The sequence below is a fragment of the Taeniopygia guttata genome, chromosome 1A (genome assembly GCF_048771995.1).
Source record: "Taeniopygia guttata chromosome 1A, bTaeGut7.mat, whole genome shotgun sequence".
Classification (NCBI taxonomy): Eukaryota; Metazoa; Chordata; class Aves; order Passeriformes; family Estrildidae; genus Taeniopygia; species Taeniopygia guttata.
The window spans coordinates 63,123,160-63,140,234 of record NC_133025.1 but is presented as its reverse complement, the minus strand read 5'-3'; the positions used below and the strand labels follow the sequence as shown (position 1 = coordinate 63,140,234).

General features: G+C 38.6%; 1 protein-coding gene across 3 annotated transcripts in view; it reads right to left on the bottom strand.

Moving 5' to 3' along the window:
* Positions 1-17,075, bottom strand: part of SCUBE1 (signal peptide, CUB domain and EGF like domain containing 1) — a 247,626-nt gene that overhangs the window by 57,312 nt on the left and 173,239 nt on the right. For all 3 annotated transcript variants that reach the window (XM_072923699.1, XM_030263414.4, XM_030263415.4), the window contains one exon: positions 10,453-10,569. In XM_072923699.1, the coding sequence (XP_072779800.1) occupies positions 10,453-10,569 (117 nt within the window). The remainder of the gene's footprint in view (positions 1-10,452; positions 10,570-17,075) is intronic.

Sequence of the window (17,075 nt, the reverse complement as noted above, 5' to 3'; positions counted from 1 at the left end):
GCCTCTGTATTTTAATATTCCCTTTTTGCTTTAGCCTTTCATTTGTCAATTTTAACAAATAAGTTCCCTTGGTATTTTTTTCTCTCACCAACTACAAGCCTACCTGTTATCTCTGCAGCATGCATGTGGTTGATGCATGTGCCAAAAACTTCTCTGTAGGGGTATTTAGTGGGTCCAACCATATGACTCATCTCAGGGCTTCCCCAAAGTGTGTGTTCTGAAAATCTTGCCAGTACTCAAGCCCTGAACAGGACCACTGTTTTCATGATAAAATCCCTACTTTTCCTCTCATTTAATGTTGCTTTTGTTACCTTTTTTTTGGTTCTATTGTTTCATGGAATGAACTCACCCACTGGCTGCCCTAAGTTACTTGTTTGTCACAAATGACTAATTTTTTAATCATATAGTTTTGTCAGAAAAAGAGGAGTACTGGGAAGGGGAAGAGACAGGGTGATCTAGCTGCTGCAACATTAAAAAAAAAAAACCAAAAAAACAACAAACCTGCTGGTTTCTGTAAATCAGTTGAGCAGTTTGGGATTCACACAAATCTGCCTTTACCAAGGCGGCTTCCTGCTTATTTCCTGAAAATGGCATGTGGTCTCAACACCCTTTAACTGTGCAGAACTACTGGATAATGGTCAGAACTGGTTTGTCAGCAGGTAATTTTAAGGAAGTTTGGCTATTTTAATGGAACATTGAATTGTACATTTAATCTGTGCATCACACATATATAGACAATTATTACTTTAAATTAATGTTTTTGTTCCTCCTAAAAGCACTAATCTAACTACTGTAGAACCCACATTGCACTACTGAGCTCAGTCTCATGTTGTGAATGAATTTAGGCACCGAATCCTTATGTAAGGCTAAGATGGCTCTCTGTCAATGCAAAGACATAAGAGGTTTTTGTATTTCTTTTTTGCCTTGTTTTTAGGATAAAAGACAGAACTCAGCCAACAAGATTTGTATTTGCCTTATGATCAGCAAGGAAGAGGTATTTTTTGTTCTGCTATGTGGTTGTAGTGGTTTGTGATTACACCTAATCTATTTTCTGATAGCTCTTTGCTTGCAGGTACAGAAAAGCAAACTCAAATGGTACTTATTTTTGAAAAGACACACTTATTTTGAGTGGCAAACACTGGGAGGGTAACTTTCTGTAGCTTGAAAGCAGAGTTGTGTATGGAACCTGATAGAAGTGGAGTTGCTTATAGTGAATTATGAAACCTAGATCTTGATTTGATTATTGGGAAGTTTACTCTTGGCTGAAGTTGATGAGAAGTTGGGAGAAGGCCATCTGGGGGAGGAGGAATGGCTCAGAATGAACCACTTCAGTAAACACTTAAGGGTTGCTAAAAGACAACGCATACTTTAATAGCTAACTTCTAAACCTCTACCACCTGACTTCAGACAGCTTGTGGACTGGCTTTGCCAAAAGAATTTGGTAAAATCATTTGGCTTTGGCCTGTCACTCAAAAAAAAAAAATCAAGGCACACTGATTTCCCCGGAGGAGGATGTTTTTCAGAGGGAAGAACACTGAAGAAAACCACAGAGGGACTGAGAATTTGTCCTGCACTGAATTCCACATCTGAATGGACAACACAGGTCTCTTTGCACTACTATATTAACACTTCTCCTTATATTTTGGTTCTATTTGAGCTCAAGGAGAGGCACTGTGTTCCTTGTTTAGACTCTGAGGGGAAGTGGAAAGGCTAACCCAGTTCAGGGATATTGTCAAGGCAAGTAAAGTGGGTACCCTAGAGGTTGGGATTAAACTCCTTCCATGTCCTTAGGGAACATGTTATTGCAATAAGATGAGTTCAGAGGGTGCCAGCTGTCCCATGTTATTTCCCAATGCACACCTCTTTAAGCTTGTACAAATAGGAGGTAGCTGAACCATATGATGTAAGACCTCTAATCCCATCAGGAATTACCAAAGGCTGATGTGCTTATTTTCCCTTGGGGTCACCTATTCTTCTGAATTTATTCTAGAACACAGCTCACTGAGGGATTCCTGAGAGACGTAAAAGGCATGAGGTGAAAAATGAAATTTGATGCCCCTGAGGGCTGATGCATAGGAGAGAGGATGGAGATTCTACTTGGGTGTCCACGGTGGGGACAACAGTGGCCTTGGGGATCAAATGAAGAGTCACACCAAGTGGAGTCTACACAAAGGCCTGAGGATGACAACCTATATTTTAAAAATGAAACAGCAAATTTCAGTGCCTTTTCTGCTGAGGTTCTTGACTTGAAATCCCATGAGCATTCAGCTTTCTGAAATGTTTGAGAAATTTTCCCCTAAAAAGTCAGAAGTGTATCTGACTTACTACCCTAAAACATTTGGACTACTTGCCACTCCCAAGGATCATGGTTAAAGTGGTTTATGTGCTCAGGTCAGCTTCTTCATAGAGAGTCTAAGCACTAAGTGTGTCTCAATCTCATTCCACTTGTAAAGTTGGGCATTTTTTTTTCCAGCAGAGTAAGCTGAAGTATGCTGAGAGTAATCTTGTCTTTCCCCTAGGTACTTTTGACAGACTCTAAGCAACATGCACACTATAGCTCTGGGATGTCCCAGAGTGATCCAGCCCAGATACCCTCATTTATGTGCAGCAAGCAGACAGATGCTGCTCATCAGCTTAAAGGAAAAGCTGCCCTCACTCACTCCCCTGTCACTGCACCTTTGACTAAGGTAGGGCTAAGGGACCATCTCCTATATGCTCCTTTCCAAACCAAACTATAAATCCAAGGCACTATTTCAGCAGAATGCTACGAAATTGAATGTGCTACACACCACATTTCTGTGACTGACATTATGAACCAGAATCAAATGTAAAAGTACAATCACTACCTAAATTCTCCGAAAGATAAGACATGTAAGTAGATGGCCATGGTGCAGTGAGCAAGGAAAATGTAATCAGAAGAAAAGGGACTAAGACAAGCAGGTCTCTGCCCTTTCTGGCTTTGCCAGACATCCTCTTCAAAAACCCACTGCTGCTTGTAATTCTGAAGCTGACATTTATGCTGACATTTGCTGGTATCACAGCACTCTGACTGCAGAGGAGGTGATGACTGTCAGCAGCTTCTTTCATTTGAGTTTATTCTTTCGCAACATTTGCATGTATGTCTTTTCCTTTTTTCAAATTTTTTTTTTCTTTGAGAAAGCACTGGAAAATGGTAATGACTTGCTATGGCTAATGGCTCATAATGCTTAAGTTCCTCAAAAACCCTGTGTGTCTGTGTGGAGGGAGCTGAACTGACCTGTTCACATGTATTGAAAGAAAAAAGCATGTTGCTAGAGAAAGGTGAGCTGGGAAAAACTCTTTGTAAGCCCCAGGACCTGCTCTAAGACCACTGATACTCCTTGCATGGCGTGGAGCATCACAGATATTGAACACACTGCTCATGGGAGGTGCACAGAAAGAAGCTGTGGATTCAAAGCAGGAGTAGTCCCACAGCTATGAAGAGATTTGCTTCTGAATTTTAAAGTTTAAACTCTTCAGGAGATAATTTAAATTCCTTTCCATGTAAAATGGTGATGCACGTGAATGAATTCAACCAAGGAAAGGTTTGTATTTGGGTGATTACTTTCAATGAGCTCACTTTACAACTAAAGGGGAAAAAAAGTTCATTCACGTGAAATCATTTGGGCCTGTCTTGTATTTTTTCCTTAGGTCAGATCCATTTTAGTTCAGAAGGCCTGTTCCAAACTTACAGTCTTGACTCTAAAGGTATTGAGACCCCCATTGTGAGAAGTGTGGTCATATAAGCCATGAAAGTTTCATCTGCCCTAGTGTAAACTTGACTGATGCATACATTTTAGAGGTTTTCTTGCACTGGGATATATTTTACTGTCTAATTTTTACTAACATGTAAAAAGCCCGTCAAATTGATCAGAGATATTAATCAAACAAAACCTGAGTTTATCAAAGGTACTCTGACAGCAAAACCATTGCATTAAGGCAACAAATGAAAAAAACATAGTACTCTGAAATTTACCTAATCAATCACAGTGAAATAAGGGTATTATAATTCAGACAAACTAACAGTGGATGCATGAGATTAACACCTATGTCTTACTACTAATAAACAGTAAAAATAACCTATGTTCTGTCTGGTGCACCTTTTTTAAAAAAAATAGGAAACATTTTCAGTTTCATATGGATTGATTGGGACTGACAAAATGCAATTCTAAGTGCTCTAGTCAATTTAATCCAATTTAGAGAAAAAAAAACTGAAACAAATTTTAAGTAATTTTGATTAATGGAAGTATGAAGGAAATCATAACTTTTCACAGATACTCTGTAGCCAGGAAATGAAGCCAAATTGGCCAGCTGAACTGTTGACTGTGAGCTTTTCACTTAGTGTTAGTGTGTTCTGAATGAAAAGAGAGGAAAGCCTTCAGCATCTGAGTCATAATCTTTTACCAGACTGATGTCAAGCATTAATTTAGAGCATTTAATTTAATAAAACCTTTCAGTTCATACTTAACAAAACATGACATACTTTGTTTCATTGGAACTCATTCTCTAAGAACACTCTTTTCCTCATGGAAACAATTCCATTTTCAAAATTTAATTCACCTTCAGGGTTTCAATTTTTTTTGTGTACTCAAAACTGATTTAAAACACATTATTCTGCTGTAATAGGCTGCAATTAAGCAAGATAAAAAATGTAATTACTATATCGAGCTAGCGTAGTCAATGCGAAATTTCCCTCGTTCTTCAAGATTTTTCATCACTCTCTATACTCCTGCTTTTTTTTTTTTTTTTTTTTTTTTTTTTTTTTTTTTTTTTTTTTTTTTCCATAGATTGCTTAATGATAAAGAAGTTTCCACAGCTGAGCTAGGGGACAGATCATTCACCACTCAGGCATTTCTGATACTCCCACTGCAGCACAGCCAGGCATCGAAGCGCGGCAGCGCCGCGTTTCTTTGCTGCCTCGGAATGCTGAAGGATGGGGGCCTGTTTGGAGGAAGTGGAGAGCCCACCCCATTATTGCTGGGTCACCATGACAATGAGACAGCAGGAAGGAGAAATGTTTGCCATGCGGGCCCATAACCCCAGCGTAACACCGCTCTGGTTAAATATGCCAGGGCGCTGAGAAGGGCTGACCGAGTGTCACACAGCCAAGAAAATGCTCCATCTCTAGGTGGGGATGTGGAGGGAACTTTGTGTCTCCTAAACACATGTCTGTGAGGTCATCTGGAATTAGCACAGACCTGTTCCTGCACAGGAATTGATCCTGTTGTATTTAGTCACAGCTGGTGGCACATTATGAACCACATAATGTAATACCACATTGCTACTAAACCCCCTGACATTCCAGCCCAAAATCCTGTTGTCAGGTTCCTTCCCCTTAAGGGTGGATTGCCACAAGATGCAAATTAAATTATGAAATATGGGTGAAATGATTCAAAACAGGAAACCAACTGAACAAAATAATCCACGTCTTGCTATTACCAAACATGTGTGGGACACGCAAAGTTAAGTAGCACTTTATGGATGTTTGTGGGAAAGTCATAGTTGAGATGTTGCTTTTGCTCAATGACCTTTTGAAATTCAGTTTCTCCTGTTTAAAACTGTTTGCTGTGCTGTTTGACTGTAGGAGCTCAGCAAGGGCTGCAGCCTGCACAGCTCCTCTCTGTCTAGGTGCAGAGTGCAGGGAAGAAAGCAGCACAGTGCTGCTTTATTCGGGCACAAGAGTGCCTGGGGACACAGTTTTTTGTTAAGTCCCAGGGCAGAAATGAAACATATATATAACACATATAGTCATGCATTTTACATCATGCTAGAAGCTTCTGCCCCTTCCTCCTGCTCTGATTCTCTTAGAGACACCACAAAGGAAAGTCCCTGTCTCTCTCAGACACCATCTTTTGCCATAATTCTCAGTCCTTCTCTACTTTAAGTCCTGGGAGAAGAATTCTCCCTGACCCAGCTTGTCTCCTGTAGCTGCCCTCGGGAAGGTGAGCTCTTTATTGTTTGATCTAGTTTGGCAGATGGATTTAAACAATCTTCAGAAACCTGTGCTAAGTCTAATCTAGCCTGACTTCACTCCTCTTGGACCCTAAAAGTCTTTTGCAAATGAGCCTCCTTCATTATCAGTTACCCAAGCTGCATTTCGTATAATTAAAATGCTGAACTGATGAATCTTCTCACTGAGGGCAGAATGGAGCTGGATCCATGGAAAAGTCACTCAGCAGGAAGGAGGCACAGAAATCAACAAACAAGGGAGATGAGGACTACAGAACCCCTGATATGCTCAACACAGATATTAAAAAGTGGGTAGGAGGTAATGAGCAATAAGCATCCTGGGCCTCTACATCTTTTAATCTCCAGTTTCCCTTTCTGGCTGAATTCTGTGGGATAACTTGGTAGGCATTCAAGGAAGTGACCTACAACTGTTTCCTCATGTGCAGCACAATAAACAACAGCATCCAATGAACTGAGCATCAAGCTGGCATCACCCAGGTAAAATGGCAGTAGAAATTAAACAGCATTAATTAGAGGGAGAACATGGAACCTTTTCTGCCTGTAATGTCACTTCTCTTAGCTGTTAAAAGCCTCCCTGGTTTGGCTTATTAAGATCCAAGTAGACAGGAAAGCTGAAGGGAAGAAAGCAGCATTCTCCATTGTGTGCCAAGCCAACTGAGGGAGGACTTTTAAAAGACAGCAAAAGGTTAATGAACTTTTATCCAAGCGCCATTAATACATCTGAAGATCATTCTAACTAGACCACAGACAACACTTTTGCACTTATTTCACTGCAAGACCAGGTAAGTAATGGATGTAATGGAGAAATCAGAGATTTTTAATCAGAGATTAAAAAGGTTTTCCCAGTTTCCAGAAAGCAAAGCAATCCTCCACAACAGTGGACAGTAGTCTTCCTATGTGCTCTCCAGATACCTGAATGTATCCCATGTTAAAATTATCTCCACAACAATTTTCCCCCCAAATTTACTGGCATTTGATATAAACCAGACTGTACTCTGCATTAAAAAAGGAGTTTGATTCTTTGAGGAACAATGAACTCTCATTTTTCACTACAGAAGAGGTCAACCTCTTGCAAAATCACTGGTTCCTTGTATTACTTGGAAGTTGCTCTCCTACACCTTCCATTCTCTGATACACTGGGAAGGGCCAGGAGAAATATCAGATTTTTAGTCAGGACTCAGTTCTGTACTCTGTGATTTAAATTCCTGCCATCTTCTATGACAGAACTACTGAATGGGAACAGTGATATTGCAAAAAAAGCATAGAACAATTAGTTACATTTAAAAGGGTTTCCTTGCTACCTTTTGGCAATCAAGCATGTTTGCACAAACTCTTTTTTAAGAACTTGTCCTTCCTTTTGTACATATACTTGCCTTTTTTCTATTCTAAACAATTAATGCAATTCCCAACTACTAAACAAGAACCTGTGGACATTTTGGACAGTCAACTTTTTTTCCCATTATGTGTCTACAAAATGCCTAAAATTGACTAGAGTCTTGACTATTGAACAGAACCACCTATAATTTTTTTTTATTTAGAAAAATAGCATTTCTATTTTATGAACTTAAAAAAAAATGAACTCCTTCACTTAAAAAATAAGAAAGAAATGTGTCAGCAGATTTCCATAAACTACCAGTATAGCAAAAGCAGATTATGGAGGAAATCACCTACAAGTGAGCTAGAATTACACATTAATAAATTATCCTACATCCACTTTGCAATACCCAAAAGTTCAGATGTTTCTTTGAGTCTTATTTAAGCCACTTGAATCTAAGCTTCTACATAATTTCATATAGTAGCTATACTATGTAAAATGGCTTAGAGAGGAAGATGCCAAAATGGACTAAAAGAAATCACAGTCTTTCCAATAAAAACATTATTCTTGGTCAACATAATTTGCTAAATTAAACCGAAACATATTAATCATTTTGCTCTACCCACAATTGCATTTTTCACTTAATATATTAATTCTCCTTCCAGTTCCTCTCAGCTTTTCTTATATGCCCTACATCTCTACTTTCCCTTAACAGACAATGGCATATCTTTCTTCTATATTTAGAAACATAACCTCCCTTAAAATGATATTCTATGAAAACCTCACTTGGACATGCTGTGATGCTCCATGGACTTGAAAACTGTGCCCCAGAAAGACAGGATGTGACAGCTCCACGATCCCTGAAGATGCTTTAAAGGGCATCCAAGAGATAATCCCTTGCTCTTACCACACAGATGTAAAAAAAATTACAGCTGGAGGAACAGGGGACTGGATATATGAGAAACTGAGGGCCAGTCAAATCAAGGAGGGTAAAGAGGAAAAAGAAATCCAAGGAGAAAACTTGTGCTGATGGCTCTCTTTTCTTTTTTAGAGAATGCAGAGGAAGGAATATGTGCACACTGACTTGCTCCTGCCTGGTCTTTTCCGGGCTTTACCTATCAGCAAGAAGAGCCAAGATGACATTAATGGCACTCCACCAAAAAGTTCACTTTTGCTCTCAGGAGATGCAAATCCTACAGAGCATCTCCTTTGACTAAGGGCTGCCTGAAAAAGCTGCACAAGAAACTTCACTGGTCAGTTTAAGTGCAGGATATTTGGTGCACAGGTTTAAATGGAAAATCACTTCAGCTTCAGGAGAGCAGGATCTAGCTGAGAAACCTCACAATGCAACACATAAGATAAATTTTATTAATTAAATCAAATTCAATATGTATATTTTTCCATTTTAGGATAAAGAGTATTTCCTAAAATGTCAATAATGGTTAAAAAGAAAAGGCTTGTTGCTTTATTAAACCATCTAAGTTAATTTCTAATGGCTGCTTATTTTAAGAAAGTAAGAATCAGCAGCATCATAAAAATACAGATTCTGTTTCTTATATTTCCTACTCATAAAAAAGGGGAAAAGCAAAATGTGAAAGAACTTAGAGCTAAGGTATTTGGTTTGAGGATCAGTAGAGTATTTAATTTTTCTGTAGGAATAATAATAGTCTTGATTATTATATAAATATATTTTCATGGTAGTTCTCTGGCCAAATGTCTAAATTTAGAATTACTCTTTTTATTCATGACACAGTTTCAATAATAAACATTATGATCAAGCCTAGGTGCATGTTACATTATTAAAATGCCTCCTTTTTGAGCACTTGGTGGAATCATTGTTACTGTTCTGCTATGACTTAGCTAGTCTGCTGATAAAAATGAAGATTTATTTTTATGTGGCTTGAACTACGATGACTGAGTTTTGATGTGCGCTCACCCTTAACTATTAACATTGTGTGTGATGGCAGCTTAAATGTTTTATTTTCAAATGAACAGGCAAAGGGACTGTTATTTCTATAAATACTAACAGGATCATGCCCAAGCACCGGGATTTTTCAGCCTGGAGCAAGAGGAAACCACACATTTTCTGTTTATTTTTGTGGGTTTTACTATTTTAAGTAACATCAAGCTCTGGATTAAGGATATTCTGACATTTCTGGTTAATTTGAAGGAAAAAAAGTCACAATAACTTCTTAGCAAGTTAGGTCAAATTAAGTTAAGTCACTGAGTGATGAAAAATATTCTCTGTGACAAGAATATATATGCCATGTCCTCCTGGATCTCCATCTCCAAGTCTTTTGCAAAGAAGCTCAAAAGGAATACACAGGAAACTGGGAGAATGGGAAAATGGTTGACAGATGGCCTGGTCCTACCAAGATGTACCCAAATCTCCTCATGTGCAACTGGAGTGTGACTGTAGGGACATTTGAGAGCTGTCCCTGTCTCCTTAACTGCGAGCACATGCTGTCAGTGCTATCAGATGCTCTTTTCTGCTCTCTTTTCCCCTGACCTCAGCTTTAACACACACATGAAAGACAGAATAGCAAGGCTCTTGTGCTGCCTTTGGAGCAGTAAAACCTGAGCATCAGCTATGTGGTTTAGACTCCTGCATTTGTCGATGTTATTTTGTTATTTTTTTCCTTTGGAGCTGGTTATTTATCTTTTGAAGGTGCAGAAGTGACCAAGTGTCTGGGTTTTTTTCTGAGCAATACCTGGCTACACTCAGTAATAAGCAGTTGATTATTCTCAGGTAACGAAGTATTGCTTGACAATTGTAACTCACTGTCTGAATAGACAAATGCAGATGACTGAGGTTTTACAGAGGTATCAGAACGTCCTTTGAAATGAAAGGCTTTTTTGCAGCCCCAAGTTGTTCCTCTAAATCTCTGCTCAGCTTGAAACAGTTTGACCTCTGCCTCTCATTTCTTTGCAGTAATAAAACCCTCTAATAAATAAAAAGAAAAACAACTGAACCAGGTAAACACACAAAACTTAGGCAAGGAGAAAGCTAATGAACTTAATTGCGATCACTATATACCAGTATTGCCACGGCTTAAAAAAAAAAGTATCGATGAAATAACTGAATATTTACATCTTGTACTGGACCCGCTGAAGGCAAATGATGCATTGCAAAGCAAACAGAGGCTGACCTTTGCACGTTTTCCCATCAGGCTGCAGGGTAAATCCAACTGGGCAACTGCAGCGCACCCCTGTCGCGGTATCCTTGCAAGTCCGATCACAGCCTCCGTTATTGACAGCACATGTTTCTGCAGAATGAAAGAGAGAGAGAGAGGGAGAGAGAGGGAGAAAGGGAGTGTAATGAAATGCTCTGGGGGAGGGGAAGGGCACTGTCTCTTTAGGGCAATATTACAACATAATAAAAGCAATGTAACTTTTAAGGAAGCCAACTGAAGCAAGCTCAAGGTCATCGGGGTCCATGTACTGGTATATCATTTCCACAAGTCATCATTTCTTTTTCCTCCCAAACCGGAGATTTTACTTTGTGTACTTAGTGTTTTTCAACTCTCTTAGACAATAGGATGGGTTATTACATATGAAACAAGTTTAAAAAGGAAAAAAAAAAAAGTGATTGCCTTTAAAAGCAGAATCAAATATTCTGTTGTGTGTCAGTCAATGTCTAGCTGAGGTATTTTAAAGTTCACTTTTAAATGATGGTGTAGGCATAATGAAATTTAAAAACAATAGAAAGCAAAGCAGAGTGCTAGACTTGGAACTGAGAATTTAAAACCCTTAGTTAAGAAAGAGTTAATGGAAAATGAACTACATATATCACTTTGACAAGAATCTACATGCCCAATCTGTTCTTACTGAACTACAAGCAAAAGGCATCTGGGTTTTGTCCACTTAAAGCTTTTTGCAAATTGAAAGGAGTTTGGAGTGGGTGGGAGGGCATAATTGAGGTCACTGAACCCATTCCAAGCTGTGTCATTGAAATTTCCCAGTACTTGTAGTATGTAGAAGGGTGGCTGGGCAAACACAGGCAAGAGAAAGTTGCAATACTTCTGAGCTTTTACTACAGTGGGCAGTGACTATTAGGTACCATCAGATTAAAAAAAAAAAAAAATAAAATCTCCAACTTCATTACAGAGAAAGCAAGAACCCCTCCCTCGCTGCCCTTGTTTTGTGTTACTCATGTATGCACATGCACACACCGGACACATGCATATGCACACATACTCACAAACACATCCATAAAGGAGATAAAAGGCAAGGGAAATGATTAACTTCTCTTTGATCCACAGAATAGAGTGGATGTAAGGATGCCAATTTAGCACGTCAGTTTGAACTGTACATTTTTCTGAAAAGTATTTGCTTCAGAGAATGAGTCCTTTTAATAGTATCTTTTTCAGTTGCTCTGGATTTGATTAAATTAAAATACCCCACTGCCCCCCAAGATTGCCATTATTCTACTGAGCTCACCTCTTTCCCTAAAGAGGCTTTGTCATTACTTACTCAGATTTACAGACTCCTATTGCTGAATATTCACAGCCTGTGTCACAATTGTACCCTGTGGACAGGGTCTGACAATCAGCTATAGGATATGCTAATTGGGAATTGCCTTAGAACAGTACATTGATCAAAAATTATTTACACAGAACAGAACAGGCTTTATTTTTCTATTGACTACTACTAAGAGATTTTTATTTTAAAGTAGCCTGTGCTTTGCCCTCAAGGTGAACTTAGACTGGCCATTTTTAGGGACTTCACTGCTTAAAAAAAAAGTGTAACTGGGTTTTTTTTTTTTGTGTTATTTTTTTTGTTTTTTTTTGTTTTTTTTTTTTTTTTTCTTTTGCACTGGCACAGGCCTTGCTACCAGTTGTGAAATAAGCTCCTGGCACTTAAGAACAAACTGAAACACAGATTTGGGGCACACATGCATTAACAGCATGGGACAGATCTCTGAGCCCATATACATTCACACATGGTCCTCCAGATAGATTTAAATTTTTATGTCTGTTTGCTATGTAATGACATCGTGTAGAAAGAGCTACCAGTATAGAAAAGAATTTGCATGTAACTGCCAGGAAGCACAGCTAACAAAGGGATTGACAATGTTTTCTGGAAAGGCTTTCTGAAAATGGAGCTGAGTCTGCAGCTCCTGATTTTCAGGCAGTTCTTGCTCATCTTGCACGACCTCAACCTAACTCTTTAAGCCATATAGTTCTGATTTTCATCTACTTCTCTGGGAAGCACTATTTTATAGACTTACAAGCTGAAACTTCTGCTTGAAGAATTCTGCAAATGACAATGCTGGCATTTCCATTTGTATGTGAACTTGTGGGTGTCCTCATAGACCAACATATCAAATAATAATTTTACATTTCAGGGAAGGAAAAACACTTCAGGTAATTTAAAATTTTTAACTTGGGCACAGTTTAAGAACAGGAGGGTTTGCCAGGAGTAAAGAGTTAAGGTTGAAACTCAGGAAAAAGCGCTGAAGGTTACGTTTGGCATGGCACTGCAAAGAGCACTAAATCTTCTGTTAGCAGATTAACTCTGGCATATGAAGACTCCTTTATTGCAGTGAGTCAACACAAGATGAACATAAGCAGTAATATTTCTGCTTTCTGGATGACATCCAGTGAAAATGAATAGACACAACAATTTTTTTTCCCCCATGGCATGGATGACTGGATCTATAGGGTAAGGGTCATTCAATGAACAAGAGTTATTTCTACGTATAAATAGAAGGAATCAAGCCAGCTTTTCTTATTTTCACACAAATTTAGTAAAACAAACCATAAAGGGTAAATACCCTGCAACCTTCCTAGCAACTCTGACTTTCATACATGACAAACTCTTAACAGAATGAAGATCCAAGTGAGCAAGAGGACATGTGACAGTACCTCTCACACTTTGGATAATTGGAGGGATGTACTGATGAAATTCCTTAAACTCAAGGTCGTGAGAAAACATCGGCAAAAGAAAGCAAACATGAATAGCAGAATGTGGGAAAGAGGCTACATCAAAGAGAGGAGCTGAGGGCTACACACAGCACAAACCAAGTGCACGACCACCTGTGTTTCTGAGAGGGGTGATGCCAACTCATCCCTCACCTCAGCACTACCAAAACTCAGCACATACTAGAAACACAAATACAACTTTTAGGCCTCAAGCCAAGAGCAGAATTACTTAAAATTTTAAATTACTTATTTCCATTCTATCATAGTAGAGAAGCAATGGAAAGGAAAGAACGGATGTTAGAAATTGGATCAGGTCTTCACGGTGATGTTGATCCTACAGACCATTTTTGCTGTTTTTTTTTTTCTCTGTGAAAGACAATCTCAACATTTTAGCCTTTTTTCTTGTTTGTTTCAAACTCTTTTTTTTTTCCCTGACAAGGTAGCAAAAAAAGCACTGGAAGACACAACTAAAGCAGTGTCATTTTACTGACATTTAGATTGCTTCTGAATTATGACAAAGCTCATAATCTGAAACAATTAAACCTTACTGTTCATTTAAAGTGATGTTTGAAGCCCCACCTACAAGCCTACTGAATTAATATTAAAAAATCAAGCAGAAACAGGGATCTAAAGAAAAGGACATCTATTTATATAAGGGGGTCTGTATTTTTCCAGTGCAAACTCCTAATTTTGGAACAATCTCTCATAGGTCTGCTCAATGGATCCACAGACAAGAATTATCTAAAATCATGACCAGTGTGCTATGGTTTAATCCATAGGAACTCTTGCTTTAACATTAGTTCACTGCACTATGGGATATGCACTGCTTCTGGATATTAAAATACCCAATTGAAAAGCACAAATTTGAGGTGTTAGTTAGTCCTTCAGCACCAGATCAGGGACATTGACTTAGTTACCAGGTGAAGTTACTCCGGTGCCTGCAATGGTTTAACAGGGAAAGAGCAGCTCTTCAGATTCTACTTCTGAAGCTTTTGAACTAAAGCAGTATCTCTACCAGGTGGCAACAAGTCATTTACAGAGTCACACTAGACAGGATTTATTTGGCTTTGAATACTATTAAATGCTCGAAACTCCAAACCTATCTCATGGTTTGAGAATATTTCTGAAAACCTGATTTTCAGCTTCTTCTATGAAACAAGTAAATATTACCATTTAAAAGACAAGCTTCTAATAAATATATGTTTGTTTGGGGGTTATTAAAGTAGCCAATTATTTTACAATGCAAATTTTTGTGACTTCAGTTTATCTCATGAATGAAAGAACATCACATGATTTTAAGGGTATTGGTGAAAATCCGGGAAATCTTAGATTCTTTATTATTCATTGTTGGCTCAATTTGGACTAAGATCCAAACCAGTTTTATAGGAACTGAGATATGGTGTAAAGTATAACAAAATTCCATGGGTCCTTGAGATCAGCAGGGTTACATCTGAGGATCATGCAGTCATCTATGTCTTAACTGGGTCATTCTCTATAATGTTTGATAAATCACGAGGGCAGGTATTGAAACTGGACAAGTTAAACACCAATAAAGGCAAGAGGAGGGGGATCTAGCACCAAGGTGCTTGATTTAGAGATATGGAGAAGCGATTCCCTGATCTTTTCTGTGACCCATTATGGCAGTCTGAAGCCAACAGGATCCAGAAAAACCCTATTGGTATCCAGACTCCTGACCATAACACAGTGACAGGAAAGAGTGGATAACAACTGTAAATGTAAGAGCTGCTCTCAAGAATGTGTCTAAAACATGCAAAGTCTTAACGAAAGAAAAAACGCCAGCTGGAGTGAAAACAAGAGAACTATGTAACATAAGGGAAAATGGGAGAGGGGAGCCACTGAAGTCATCACCTACATTCAAGGCAGCCTTGCAGCATCTGCCTCTTAGGAAAAGCATGAGAGGAACCATGAATGGCACCTTCTTGGTCAGAAAAAATTGCTCTTGGACTAAATTAAATGACTGTTGTGTAGGGTTTAGGATTGCCATTTCCTCTTAATCAGAGAGAAAGGCTGGACTGACCTCCTGTCTGAAGGCCTTGTGCAGAGGAAAATGATTTTTTGCAGCAACTGGTAGGCTGCAGATAAAAGGCACAACAGTCCCCCAAAACAAAGAGTATTCTCTAAGTTTGCCAGATTTCTATAAACTGTTTAAATTGACATAATAAGCAATAAGTACAGCTTGGAAGACTTGAAGTAAGTACAGAAAAGAAGACTTGAAGGCAGAAAAATGCTTTTTTCCACTACCTAGTTCCTATGATTGCCCAAATGATAACACTAACCAAAGGGCAAGTTAAAGAAAACTAGGAATTCAAATTGCCTTTCTTTGGAATTCATTTGCAGTGGACTAAAGCTCCTTGGGGTCAGCAGAAACAGGATGACTGGGCTCAAAAATTTGTGCCATATTGTTTTGAGCTTATTCTGAGTCAATATTTATGCTAGGCAAGAGCAATTCTTGATGGAGTAGCCTGGAGCTCAGAATTTAGAGAAGCCATCAAGTCCTATCAAGTAATTCATAGTCCAAGCAAAGTTATGAGTAACTGTACTCAGATTGTAACCGTGTCTCCTTCTACACCTGGTCTGAATTTTGCACAAAATCTGAACATGACATCTTATGTTCAGAATAACTGTCATGAATTCAGGGATCAGACACATGAACAAGTCAATCTTCATGAAACTAAAACTTTATAAATGGTGCAAGCATTCACAGTTTTAGCCAGTGCAACAAGAATGTATATGGATTAATTAGGTCATTTTTTTCCTAAAAAGGTGCCTCTGAAGTAATAATTCCTGGCAACTGGAGTGGTAAAAGGGTAAACTATTCCCAGTATCTGTTTCTCAGCAGATGTGCTGCCACTAAAGCTGTTGTAAACTGCCACTGTCTCTGAATCAAGAGATAACTTGTTTACCTATCCTAAGCACATAAAAATGAGTTTATTTCTCTGTACTTAATTCACAGTGAAACACCAACTTTGAACAATTAAGAAAAGATTAATGACATCTGTTAAAGATAGCCAAATATATGGATGGCTTCAAGAATTTTGAGAAGGTCTAATCTGAAACCACTGATTGCCACTGTGTGTTGTGATTTCTTGCACCACTGTAGTGTTTTGGGACCAACACCAGGTCTCCATTGTGCAAACTATGTTGTAGTTTTGAAAAAGTGATGATGGAAAGGTATTAGAGCAGTTCTGTGACAGGATAAGATCCTGCTGAGCTGAGTGGTACTGGCTCCCTCCCCTTAAACAATGTTGAATTCATTTAGTTTAATACACAAAGTGTCTGGAGTCAAATTAGTCTTTTATTTGTGCCTCCCTTCTCCTCCTGAAAAAGCACTTTACCCCACCTGGCTCAAAGAATGCCTGTGCAGACATCTCATCTGCTTCCTTCATGCTGGTGCCACAGCACAATCTCCACCAAAGAGAGCTCTTTCTGAATTCCAGACACACTGGGGTTTTGGACTGGGGCTCTTTCTCTTCGTCCTAAACTTTTATCTAGAGAATCCACAAATAATTTTAACCACTAGTGGTGGGTTAAGTGCATGACCACGCCTAAAAGCAAGGACTGCCTAACTGAAGGAAAAAAAAAAACAAAAAAAACCAAAAAAACCCAAAAAAACCCCAAAAACAAACAAACTGAAGATCCCCTGAAAATTCTGACCAAAAATGCACAAATCCTGAAAGCCTGAAACTTGGAAGAGATTCAAACAAAGTGATTCAACAAATCCTAAAAGAAAAAAAAAAACTAACCCAAACCTGTGGATTATAAAATGAGTTTGCCTTTATGTAAGAGGGAATGTGCAATATGAGTAAGAAAGCCATGAGACAGAGATG